Source organism: Plectropomus leopardus, chromosome 1, assembly GCF_026936395.1.
Source record: "Plectropomus leopardus strain MGB_pleo_1.0 chromosome 1, ASM2693639v1, whole genome shotgun sequence".
Lineage (NCBI taxonomy): Eukaryota > Metazoa > Chordata > Actinopteri > Perciformes > Serranidae > Plectropomus > Plectropomus leopardus.
Window position 1 is genome coordinate 35717564 of NC_142176.1, and position 13669 is coordinate 35731232.

The 13669-nt window shown below is 39.1% G+C and overlaps 1 protein-coding gene across 3 annotated transcripts in view; it reads right to left on the bottom strand.

Annotated features, from left to right (window-relative positions):
• Positions 1–435: 435 nt before the first annotated feature.
• The window catches only part of ntrk3b (neurotrophic tyrosine kinase, receptor, type 3b), a 371163-nt gene continuing 357929 nt past the window's right edge, over positions 436–13669 (bottom strand). For all 3 annotated transcript variants that reach the window (XM_042484023.2, XM_042484016.2, XM_088080694.1), the window contains 2 exons: positions 10434–10592; positions 436–4452 (listed from right to left, as the gene is read on the bottom strand). In XM_042484023.2, coding sequence (XP_042339957.1) covers positions 4267–4452; positions 10434–10592 — 345 coding nt within the window. In that variant the 3' untranslated portion in view covers positions 436–4266. The remainder of the gene's footprint in view (positions 4453–10433; positions 10593–13669) is intronic.

Sequence of the window (13669 nt, forward strand, 5' to 3'; positions counted from 1 at the left end):
TTTTTTCATGGTTCTTTAACTACCGTATTTTGATGGCATAATTACATTTTCTCAAGTGAGGTACTGAAAATGTCTTCAACAACTGTTAATGATTGACCAACTACAATTTAAAAAATAAAAAAATAAAAATAAAACCTTATGTTCAATAGATTGGGCCACAGAGCTGCCATCCAAGGTCCTGGCCTGCCCATCTTTCTCAGGGGCAGTGTGACATGTCGACGTGAGGAGCCGAGGATCAAATCGTGATTAGTAGAAGATCTGCTCCACCTCCTGAACCACAGCTGCCTCAACACGTGTTCCTATCACTTCAAAAGTGAAGATCAGCAGGTAACACAGAACGCACATGGAACACATCTCATGAGAGATTTAGATGAAGACAAGATTTTGTCAAATTTACACATCTTTATGAGACAGGACAAAATGGAAAAGGAGATCTTCTGATTGTTTGAAGACATTTTCTTAAGAGAGTCACATTAATACAAAGATCTATCATGGAATACCAGTATTTTATATACTGCAGTTGTTATACCACATTTTTATATTCTTTAACATGTGTACATGGTAATATGCCAACTTTGCTTCAAAAAGTGTTCAGTTAGTTCATCCAAGAAAAGAAAATGAAAAACCTTTTTTAAAACAATATTCAACTCACCATGAAAGGATTACAATACCCTGCAAATGCTCACGGTCTGTGTTGTAATGTCTTTAAGCGTTTATCTTTACCACAAGAGAATACACAAAAACTGGATGCTTTGGGTAACTTGTTGGACTTCATCCTGCCTTTCATACAAAATTCTTGAAATAACTGAATGCTCATTAATGATTTACACAGTCCCAAGGGGAACAGAGACAACACTGTGATACTGTGAGAATTCATGTCAAGATAATAAGGAAGAGATGTGAAGAGTTCCACTCCAAAACGCTATATATCCAGATACAACATAAAATAAAATTGTTGCCTGAGGTTTTCCGTTCGGTGTCTGAGAAATTTACAGAATTCACTCTGTAAAAAATTAACTCATTTCGAGCACTTAATTAAGAAGTCTTTAAAAGTAATTTCATTTGGTATTATGATTTTTTTAAAATCTTTTTTTTGCTTTTAAGCTTTTTGGGGGTCATGTTTTTCTGCCTCATTTTGGAACAAAACTCTTCTTATTTACCAGTTTATTAAATACTGTAATTATCAAAAATATGGAACGCGCAACACCACACAGTTAGCTGATCCACTTCAGTAGTTATTATTTTTGATGTAGCTTCCATAAATTAACACAAGTGTCTGCCTGCTTCAGTGGCTCCTCTCTGGTCATGGCAGAAGAGGTTTTTTTTTTTTTATCAAAGCAATAGGCAGGTTCAAAACCTCATCATTGCTAAACATGCAAAGGCCACGAGTGCGAGGAAGAAAGAAGTGACTGTGAGTCATGTACAAGTGATGGTAAAGAAATTAAAATAGTAAAAACAAAAAGGTTTTATTTTGTAGTTCTAAATTAATGCAAGGGAAGAAGCCACTGTGTTTCTTTTCTCCGCTTGTGTAGTGACAGGATTCTATTGACCTGAAATATTTGGAATTAACAATTTGACGTTTTCTGGAAACATGCTCATTCGCTTTCTTGCCCAGAATTAGATAAGAAGATCGATCCCACTTATGTGCCTGTAAAGTTAATATGAGGCTACTTATAGCAATCAGTCATCTTTGTCTAGCTAACAGGAGTATGTGAGCATTAGCCATGCTAGTAGGTGAATTTTGTTAATTTTGATTAAAGCAAGGCAAGCTAACCAAATCTTGGCTCTTGCTTCAAATTGAACTGACAGAAAAAATAAAGCTACTTATAGTGAGTGGCTGTCTTTGCTTGCTTTGCAGACTTCTGTGAACCTAACAGGTGATATATATATATATATATATATATATATATATATATATATATATATATATATATATATATATATATAGATATATAGATAGATAGATAGATAGATATAGATATTTTAACCATTGTGTAGAGCAGGTAGGTCAGCTATTTCCCTCTGTTTCAAGTCTATTTGCTAACTTAGCTGACCATCTCCTTGCTCCAGCTTCATGTAGAGCTGACAGAAAACATAAAGCTACTTATAGCAACCAGTTATTTTAGCTTAGCATACACTAATGGGCTAAGTGCGCTTTGAACGTGCTGGTAGGTGCTTTTTTAACCTCTGGATAGAGCCAGATTAGCCATTTCCTTCTGTTTCCAGTCTTTGCGCTAAGCTAAGCTAACCATCTCCTGGCTCTATCTGCATTTGACAGAAAATATTAAGCTACTTATAGCAACCAGTTAGCTTAGCTCAAGGCATGAGGAGGACAACCAGGCTTTGAAGCAAATTTTACGTAGTGGCCAAAAGTGGAATTACACTGTCACTTGATGCTATGGGGCCCAGAAAGACTTTTTCCCATTGACTTACATTCGTAAAGAGACGGTTGTAAATCAGTGGATACATTTTTGTTAGCATCATAACTTCCGCAAAGAGGCTCATTTTACAAGATCTAATCCATTCAGTTTGATAGCATTTTGAAAGCCTAAAAGAGAGGCAAGATTGAATTATTTGATCATTATTCAAGCTAGCTGAGCGAGTGCACAGTGCCCAAGTGACCCATTTGGGCACTGTGCACATGGCTGGTGATGCAGAAACCCAGGGTACTTTCATACTGTGGAAATAGAGCTTTTTTTTGCTTAGCTCTCATAGGAATGAACAGGGCCCGGCCTGTGTGCTGTGTCCAGGTTTTCTTAATACATCCATGGGTTAGCTTAGCTTAAGCTAACACACGTATTTAAGCTTCAGAAGTGCTGGTACATGGATTTTCTTACTTTCTGATAGAGCCAGACAAGCTATTTCCCACCATTTTCAGTCTTTATGCTAAGCTAATCTAACCATCTCCTAGTTTTAGCTTCATATTGAGCTGACAGAAGATTTTCATTGATTTTCTCATCTAACTCTCAGCATGAGAGTAAAAAAGCCTATTTACCACAGTGTCTAACTATTACTTTATGCTAAACTTTTGCTTAGGCTATGTATGCGAGGCACACACCTGCAGCTAACAAATGAATCATATTTCCAGTTACAAAAATGTTTTCTTTAGAGTGGAAAAGCAGTTTCACACCAAAAAGCCTAAAACTGACAACAACGGTTTCTCAAAGCGTGTGTATGTGTTCGCGGGGTGTGGTGTAAGATATTACTTATCAACGCATTATTCTTGTCATAAAAAGCAAATGGACTAGAGAGTGAATATGAGGCTTCATTGCCTCTTTGGAAAAATGTCATGTTGATGGCTCCGAGTCGTCCCCTATTCTCCAGAGTCTCTGTGATTCGGTGTTGGCTGACTTATCGAACAGTATTCACTGCCATTCACCTTCACCACATAAGACAATTTACCAGCACTGACACAGGTAATACCCTAGAAAAAGCTCCTCTGGATTAGGATGAAAACAAATACCATAGCTTTATACTTTAGCCACCCAGATCACAGTCAGAAAAGGAACCAAAATAACACCCGAAAAAATAAGTTAACATAATTTTGACACATAGAATTTTACAATATGTACATTATTTTTTAAATTAAAATAGATTTGTCGGTTGTCTGATTGGGTAGGTCCTCTATAGAGCGATCCTTTGTTGTTGTTTTTTTTCAAACCATCCAGTATTATTCCACAGAAGCAGAGTTCCCATCGAAAGCTCAGTGCCAGCCAATCAGAGTGCAAGTAAGGCTACCATCGTCAAGTCCCTGCCAATAGTTTGTCGGTGACGTCTTGGGGGCAGGGCTGAGCCCTTAGCAACACACATGGCAGACCCTTCAACACCCTGACAAAAAGAAATAAATATAAAATATATGTAATATTTCTATATATATTCATAAAACCAAACCCAGGATAGATTTTAACTCTGATGTGTTCTCTCCGTATATGATCAAACTGTGGCCATTTTCCTATTGCCAGTTCCCTTTTTGTCTCCATTTTTGTGTATTTTTGCAGTTTTTCGAGGAAAAAAAAGTCTTCTTCAAACCTGTACATCTTATACGTAAGTAAACAAAATGTAAAAGTGCGTGTTTTTTTGAATACGTTATATCCACTATATCCAAAAGTGTTGCAGGCACTTAAGTCCTTCCCAAACATTGTAGGTGTTTTTCGACAGTGGAGTTAGGTTGGTTTGGTTATTCCTGGATTCGTGTGGGTTGGTCTGTCTGTATGTCTCTGTCGTTCGGTCTGTCTGGCGAGGAATGGGCCTCCCCCGGGGTGGCTGCTAGCCCAGGATGTCCAGGTAGACTGGCGTGGCCTTCCCCATGGCGAACAGGACCTTCTGAATGTCCTTAATGTTCAGTCGCTGCTGCGGTTCCCTCTGCCAGCAGCCCAGCATGATGTCATACACCTCCTTAGGACAAATCCGTGGCCTCTCCAGAACCCGACCCTGGGTTATGCACTCAATAACCTGCACGGGAGACAGAGCAGTGAAGTGGCACAGACGTTTACACTGACTGATTGCTTTGGTTTGGTCATAATGAGAAAGCAGTGACACCGGGCAGACTGTCCTTTGAGGTTTGAACTAATGAAACTGAGATGAAAGAAATAAACAGTATGCATTCACTCTTAAATTTGTCCAATTTTAAAAGGGAAACAAGATTTTATTTTTTACTCTGTGCCACAGCACAAAATAAAAATAATACTGCGTATCTGCGGGGGTGGATGTTTGAGATGTTAATAAAAGGGGCGATTGATCATTTCTTTGTTGGACTCGTGCTCTAATTAGCCAGATGACTCATCGCTGCAGGACAATTTGACTTTATTATTTGTGTCAATTCCAGGCCACTGTAGCTTAAGAGGATAGATATGGGTCTATTATTTGTGTGTAATGAGCGTGGCTGCACTAAAAAAAACTAAACAGAAAAACTCTTAAACTCAGTTTGTTTTTTAGCATTGCCACCACACAATTTTCAAACACAGGTACTGAAACCAAACATGATGTTCTTTTTTTTTTTTTTTTTTTTTTGAGTTTTTCAGTTATTAAGGTGTAGAATAATTATAAGCACAGCTGAAGAGGAAAAATGAAATGGAAACGCTCCCCGTAAGACATATTGTGGTGTCATGCAATTTCATGCTCTTGCAAGCTAGCAGCACAACAGCACAGTGTCAGAACAAAGCATTTGATAATCTACTGCTATCTGAAGCCTAATTTTCTGGAAAAAAATGTACGACAAACTTAATCTGTGTTCAAATAAATGTGATTTTACTGTGACTTTTACCCAACAGTGTCAACATCGGCAAAAAGCTGAAACAATACAGGATATTACAAAAACCCACAGGGAAAACCATGTTGTATTGTTCCACCTGTTGCATGTGTTTGCCAAGGTAAAGCACTACTTTCTCTCTATTGTTACATTCTGTTTCATGTGCTGTCACCAAAGGATGAGAGCGGCATGGCAGACGGACTGCCTTGAGACTTTGACTGAGGGGATAGAGCGTCAATTCCTGCAGACATATGGAGCCACTTTCCAGAAATATCCACATCACAAACACTACAAGCAAGGTAAACGCTGCAGTGTCATGGCAACAGCATCTGACCAAACAGAGAATGAGTCGAGTGATCCTAGGAGTAATCATGAATGTCAAAGGATACAGCAGATTTCTAACCACAGACTTTTTTGATAAATACACTACGACCACCTGTTTTCATCTACCGAGAAATTTGTGGTCATACATTATGGAGGCAGAGAAAGTCTTGTGTATTTCCTATTTCCCTCACTGATTTAGAACTGGATTCCGACAACCAGAGTTCATACACATTTCTTCTTATACATTTCCATGACTTTTCCATGACTTTAAGGCCAACTGTCATGACTATACTTTCTCTGAAATCACTCGATTCTGTTCTCTACCAATACTCTATTTGGTTCTTTTTCTGTACTGCGTAATAGCTTTTGTAAAAATGTATTATTTCAAAATGTAGGCTAATGAATTCGGAACAAGATTAAAACAGAGAATTTTAAACATAACTAAATGTTTCTAGAGCAGCAGAAGAAATGCTTAAAACAGAAAAGTGACTATCAATCTAATAATATTACACTGAGAAAAAAAATCTAAAATGTCAATTAAATAATAATCTAATTAATAATCCACATTTAAAGAGTGTGAAGAACTCTATTGGTCGCAACAATATACATCCAAAGCGCTGTAGTATGCATGACAGGCCAGTAGTTGGCGGTGTAACTTTGTAATGACACACCATGCACGAAGTGAAGCCATGGCGTCACCGTTCTCACAGGATCTGCGCATTGCCAATTTACATGGCAACAGAGGGGGTGCGTTTTCAAAAGTTTGTTTTCACGCCCATAAAACGCTGTTGTCGTGTGAATGAAAGGCCAAACCACAACAAAAGTTTAGCGTTTCATGCAAACAACGCTACCATGTAGACAGCCCCTTAGTGTCAGGATACAACAGAACTAAACTGTTTAAAAGTTGAGTTTTTCTGTTTGCTTGGGGAAAAAAAAAGTCCTGTTTCACACAGCACGCGTCAGCAGTGCGTGATGGCAGCTTCGCCGAGCTGCAGCATGTTTCATGCTTGTGGTGTTCACACATGCAGCATTGTTGCAAAGTCACTGCCCGCAGCTATGCGTATTGTATTTCCATATTTATACGCACAAATTCCACTCATTTATGAAGTCATGCAAGCTACTGCACAGCCGACAACACTGTCTTGTAAATGTTTCAAAATAAAATGCATTGTGTCAGCAACTGCTGGGATTCTGTCCACAGCGATGCTGTCAGAGGGCTTTTGTTTTGAAAGGGAAGCAGGGAAGTTGGAATAAAACAGACAGCTTTGCATTTCCTCAGCTCTGTGACAGAGAGAGACTTTAAACTGCAGTATAAAGTGGTACAGAGATAATACAAAAAAATCAAAACACAATTTTACTGTCTATTTCTGCTGACAACGAAACGCACACAGGACACAGTGAGCCACCATTTCTCTAGATGTGTTGCAGCTGACATGCAACTGACAAGCCCTGCTCAGGCAGGCAGTGTGGATACCCTAACTTGTTAACATGGGCGCTGAAGCAAAAAACAACACGTTCGGTGCTGCTCACGCACTGCTGACGTGTGCTGTGTGAAACGGGCCTTAGTCGTGGATTCTTTATCATGTAAGTAGTGCATCCCACCGCAGATGTATTTAGGTACGTATTTTTATGTTTGTTTGCTAGCAGAAGTAAATGACAAAGAAGCAGCTTCACATAATACAAAGTCATTAGAAAGCGATGCATTGTTTCCCCCTCCAGAGCTCTTTCGGTACCAAGATCTTTTACTGTTGCTGGCTGATTCTCCACACAGATGCAGATATCTCTAAATAGAAAATTCATTGTAAATTGTAGCCCAATTCTTGCCTTTGACAGCTGTAGTTGTGCGTTACTTTGCAAATTAAAAGCCCTGAACACCCACACAGGTGTTCACAATTACCCTGTCTGATCTACAGCTCTGTGCTGGGAATAACTGATGTCACCAGTCGCTATGGTGCTAATGAGAGGGAGATGTCTGTACACGCCCACATCCTGAGGAGAGGTTTATTCAGGCAACAAGTGATAAACCTGTGCAGGATCTATGTATGACTACTTTATAGAATTGTTTTTGGATAACGACATAGCGATGGTTTGAAAAACAGAAGAGCTAACTGAAGCTTAATCAAATGAGGCTACTTTTTAGAATAGAAAAAGGGGACAGAGAAAAAAAATGTATTTGGTCACACTAGCTCTGTGATCCCACCATTGATCATATGTGATAAATGCAAAATGACTCCTGTCCCCTCAACTTAACAAGCTACTCAGATGGACAGATAAGCAGCGGGAGTCACAGCTGCAGGGAGGTGTAGCAGGCTGGAGGAGGATCAGCTGCTGCATAGAGAGCCAGGCAGGAGGGGCGCTGCTGGGTAAAAAAGTTGGATTCTAGTCACCTTGTATGTCATCTAAAGTATCTGCAGAGTTGTTAAAATGATCTTTTCTGACTCTTTTCTGCAGCGTCGTGTATACATTCTGTATCAGCTTGTTCCAGCTGTTCCCTAAAGCTATGTAATGTTTACACTGAGTGAAATATACAAACCTATGTTTTTTATGGCTGCACCATGCCATCATACAAGTATATCTTATGTATAATTTATTTTCTCCAATTGCAGTGTTACATATTGGTATCTTTGGAAACTTTTCTATCTCTGGAATTTAAAATAAAGTTTTGTGAGTTTGCTATTGTTTCGGAAAATTATTCAGTTGACCCGCTGCTTGTTTTTGTCAGATTTCTTTTTTCTGAAAAAAATCATTGGAGAGTGGTGGAGCCTACAGAGCCCAGAGGAGAATGAGGCCTGTTTGAAACAAGTTCCCACAGGTGATCATTTATCATTGTCACTGAAAGCCCTGTGTAATTGTTGCTATAATGTATCATTGTGTAATGTGTTAGCCAAATCTGAATAACTGAATAGTAAGTACAGCATTCCAATCTAACAGCACCTGAAGACAAAATTACAACACAGAAACAGATTGTGGATTTTCCCTTTTTTGGCTGACATAATATGGTGCTCATCTCATTACACTGCCGTAAGGTTTCGGCAATGTCGTTTAATCAGCTGAGTGTTTCATTTGGAGTGTCCCGAAAAATCTTTCAGCTCAAAGATGCACAAAAATGTGGAAATACCAATTTGTGTCAAGCCCAAGAACATATTGATGTTTCAATTGAAATACTTATAAGTGCAATGCATGCCACATGCCAGGTTATTCTTTTAGGTCAATTTAATTTTCTCAATATGCCGCTTTACAAGAGTAATCCTAATTGAATTTTATTGATTCAAAGCAGAGCCTCCAATGAAAAAACAAACCAATCATGGGTGTTATGTAATGCGGCATCTTGTCTGGTGGCAAAGCGGCATCAATTTATCACCTCGTTGGGCCAGCACGACTCTCAGAAAGAGAATAGGAACAACATGAGGCAGTAGAGTAAGATCCAGCATGGCAGTGTTCATTTAAATCAGCTATTAGAGAGCTCATGCTTTCAAGTCGGTCCTCACATGTCTGGGAGGCCATGCTTTTCAATTCCTACTTTAAAAACATCTCAATTAATTGGATGTTTTTAATGTGATTTGAAATAAATACCTTGCAGAGAATGAAAAAGAAATCTGGAGCTGTAAATTTAAATGTATGCATGACGCCCTGCAGCATAGCCTTTGATAATACTCAAGTTAAAGATCTAACACTTTTTCATGCAGGTGTGCCTTGGGACGGTCACAATCAAAGGCCAAACTAAAATGTGCAGTTAGATCACACAACACAATGTCACAGACACCACAAGTTTTGAGGGAGGGTGCCACTGGCATGTAGACTGCAGGAATGTCCACCAGAGCTGTTGCCCATGAACTGAATGTTCATTTCAGCACCATCAGCTGTCACTAATGTTGTTTCCTTTTATTTGGCCATACATGCATATGTAACCACACCAGCTCAGGACCTCCACATCCAGCACTTTCACCTGCAACATTGTTTAAGACCAAGACCACATTGGCTGTGCATGGGACATTTTGTTTATTGTTTCACAAACTGGGAATGTGTTGGACATTAAGGTGGATAAGCGGACACAGCTCTCACTTTGTTCATACAGGGACGAAATGGCTCGTAGCAATGACCCCAGTAGCTGACCCCTGTACCTGTGAGTGGTGGGCCCACAGGGCTCCATGGTCATGTCAGTCAATTCATGGAAACAACGTTTGGACGCTCAAATGTTGTTACATTGTTACGTTGTTACATACGAAAATAGATTTGTCTGTTTCATACATCTTTAACGTCACTGCCCTCATATTTCCCTGCATCCTATATGATGGCACAGATACAGCCAAGTCAGAAAGTTCTCACATCTTCTATGGTTGTATCTCGCTTGTATTACGCTACACTGCCCCAATGATCTCCAATGTCTGTATCTGTAAGCTTTCAGAAAATGTGCAAATATACAGACTAAAGGAGCACAAAGAATGGACAGAAGGCTCTGTATGTCTCCTCCGTATGGAATGTTAAGCATAAAGGAGCCCTTCTGGTAATTAAATGAACAATCAGTTCAGATACAGCAGCTTTGGTGGACATCCTGGTGGACAGCAATCAGCATGCAAATGGCACGCTCCCTCAAAACAAAGAAGTGCTCACTAACACAGATTTTAACAAATTTATGACCAAAGTTCTAGAGAAATGTAACTGTTGAGTGAATAAAAAGTTTTAAATCTTTAACTTAAATCTTTGAAAAATGGCCCACGCGACCTGACCCCGGATAAGCGGAAGAAAATGGATGGATGGATGGATGGAAAAATGGAAGCATTGCTCTCAAATTTTTGTGCAGTATACAGTATATGTACTGTATCTTGTGTCGGTTTATGTGAATGCTTGGGGCTCTTCTTACCTCATTGTTACCCAGCTGGAACCAAGGCTGCTTCCCATAGGTAAAGATCTCCCACAAGATCACTCCAAAGCTCCAGACATCGCTCTCCGTGGAGAATTTCCTGTACATGATGCTCTCCGGAGGCATCCAGCGAATAGGTAGCATGGTGTGTCCTCCAACCTGAGGGGAGGAGAAGAAAAGAGAGAGGAGAGAGGAGATCTTTATTGCATATGAAATGTGGCTAAAAGACAGATTAGAAAATTCTGTCATCAACACAACTCCCAGGCGTCTGGGGATTAACTGTCCTTGCATGTAACTGAGACAACGGGTTTAACATCTCATGAATGTCTGCTGTGCAGTTGGATGTTGACATTGATGCAATACAGGAAATGCTGACTTATCTGCCACCTGCTCTGTATGTATTGAATTGTAGGATTTGAAATTCTTTAGGTTATGGTATTAAGGTGCCACTTTGTTCTTGATGAGAAATAGCAATCTGCACTCCTTTCTCTGCACAAGTACTGGCATTAAGCAGAGGATCAGAGTCTCAAAGCGTGGAATTGAATGTGTCCTAATCAGTGTCTTAAATAGAAAACTGCTGAATGCATGCTCATATGGATCCTCATAGTAAAGACGATCATATGGATGTTAATATAAATGCAAGTTTTAAAGCATATCAACATGTAAAGTGGGGCTGAGGCTGGGGAGACATTGGCTGCAAGCTCTTTAATATCTTCGGACCAGCAAAACATGAAATGAAGTCTCCCTTGCTGTAAATCCTCCGAGGCTGGATATTAATCGATTAAACAATCATCCATTAATCATCCCTGCTCTCAGCTTCCATTAGCAGGCGTTGTTTTAAAATCTATTTCCCATTCATGTCGCTGACTGTGCTTTAATGAGCTGGACAAGACTGATGTGGGAATGAGCGGCAAAGTATTGCAAGTTTCAGCACAGAATCCTCGGACAGTATTAATTACAGTGATGACTGCGGAGTGCAGGAGTCAGAGTACACTATTGACAGATCATGTTATTAACTTGCTGCTGTGATTTGATGTGACGTCTGCTGGAGCCACTGTTGTTACAGCATGCTAAACTGCGGTTTCTTTTCACCCTAAATAGAAGCGTTTGGAAGTACAACAGATTGCTGGAAAGTTGACTGACACCTCAACATCAAAATTTGAACTTAATCATTTTCTCCAAAAAACCCAAACAAAACAAACTTCAAATCCCACTTTTCTTTTATCGAAGAGCTTTCAAACATGTGACTGTACTATCATCCTAACCATATACGACCACCTGTCATCACGTGACTTAATTCCCATACTTAGGTCACGTGACAACACTCAAGCTGACTCCATGAACACTGAGTGAACTTCATCTGCTGAGGAAGACCATGACATGTGGTTGAAAGCATAAAAAAAAGTAAGTGCACCTTGAGTTTAGTTATTTTTTTCCTTTTTTTCAAGGTTATGCTCTAAATCAGACAGTTTTACTTCTCATACATATCCATAAAAAGTTGGAATTAGCACAACAAAGATGAAAAGGAAATAATAAAATCAGAAAATTCATTACTACAGAGAAAAAATAAATTACAAATTAACTGAAAAATTAAATTAACTGTCATTATAGAATTGATAGGTTTAAGAAAACAATATACAGCAACCAATTATTTTTTTCCTCACATACTGTTGAACCTAATACACAGTACTTTATAGGGATATATACTTTTGTATTGCCATATTATGTTTTGTGATACTGATCCTTAAAGGGTTAGTGTGTAGGATTTAGTGGGGTATATTGGCAGAAAAGAAATATCAAAGAATAAGTAAGAAACTGAAAATGGTTGAGTGGTTATTACCTTAGAATGAGCCGTTTATAGCTACATACAGAGTGTGTCCTCTTCTACAGAGTCTGGCATGTTGTTTCTACAGCAGAGCAGACAGGGCAAACACTGGCTCTAGATAGGGCCAGGCGTGTTTTTGCATCACTGGTTCTCCTATATGCTCGGTAAACAGTGGAAATTTCAGTTTGTTGCAGTCTGCAATCTCACTGCCAGATGCCACTAAATTCAGAGTAGCCCCTTTAAAACACTGTTGATTTTCAAATGATAGCTTACATGCAAAGACTGGTGGTAGTAGTTGATTTTTTGTTGCATTTAAACCCTGACTACTTAATAGCAGTGTTGTAGGCTGTCGTCAGCCATTTGACTCTTCCACTCCGTCAAAACACATTGGTAGTATTACAGTGACTGAAATAAACAAACAACAATCCAACTGTTGTGACTGCATATAAAAGTTAACCCTTTACACTCCGATTTTATAGACATAGTGCTGTGTTCTTTCTACAGGCTTGGAAATGAACTTTTTTTTGTCCACCTGCCACTGTGGGTGGATTTAAAAGATCTAGCAGTTACTCAGTGGGAAAGTATCACATATATTGCAATATATTGAATTTAAACCTCTGTATCGTGATACATTTAATATTGCCTGATTCTTGCTAGTACACAGTCCTTGTGTTTATTCTTCGTGATCTTTAAAACAAGTTAAAAAACGACACTTTTAACCCAAGCGTCAATGTGCTGTTTTATAGCACTGAAAATACATTGCAATACTTGTAATAATTATTGTATGGGATTTATTGTCCTATCCTTCCTTCCTTTGTGATCTCTGCTGTCATTTAGTTTCCCTTATCGGGCTCAGTTTTTGGCTTTTGCTGTTGTTATCTTGACATTTTTGTCAAGATAACAATAAGATGGATTTTTAAGCCCCTTTGAGGTTTTTATCTGTAAGTCAGTGGAAGTGCTCCTGCAGCGTATCAGACACACATCTATCATCCATTCATCATCACAACCACCCATCCATCCATGCATTCACTGATCCATCTATCCATCCATCCATCCATCCATGTGTCCATCTATCCCTGCAAGCTTCTTTTCAGTGCTTAAGGACAAAAATCTAAGACACAGTCACACATACCATAAGCTTTGAAATCATCATTAGGACAACCTCTTACTGTAGCTGCATTCACCCTCACATGGTTCCTCTGCTCCGTACCTCTGGGTTACAACACAATCACATTCATTTAATCATAATAAGCTCCTCTCCCAATGCCATTTACCAGCTCCAACATCTGTGTGCCTTCAGCTGTGAGTATTGTGTGGCATTTTAAGTATCGGGAAGAAAAAAAAAATCCACTCAAGTCTTACTAATTACCTCCTAGTTCCGTAGCACGCTCATCACACATTTCCTTTGAAA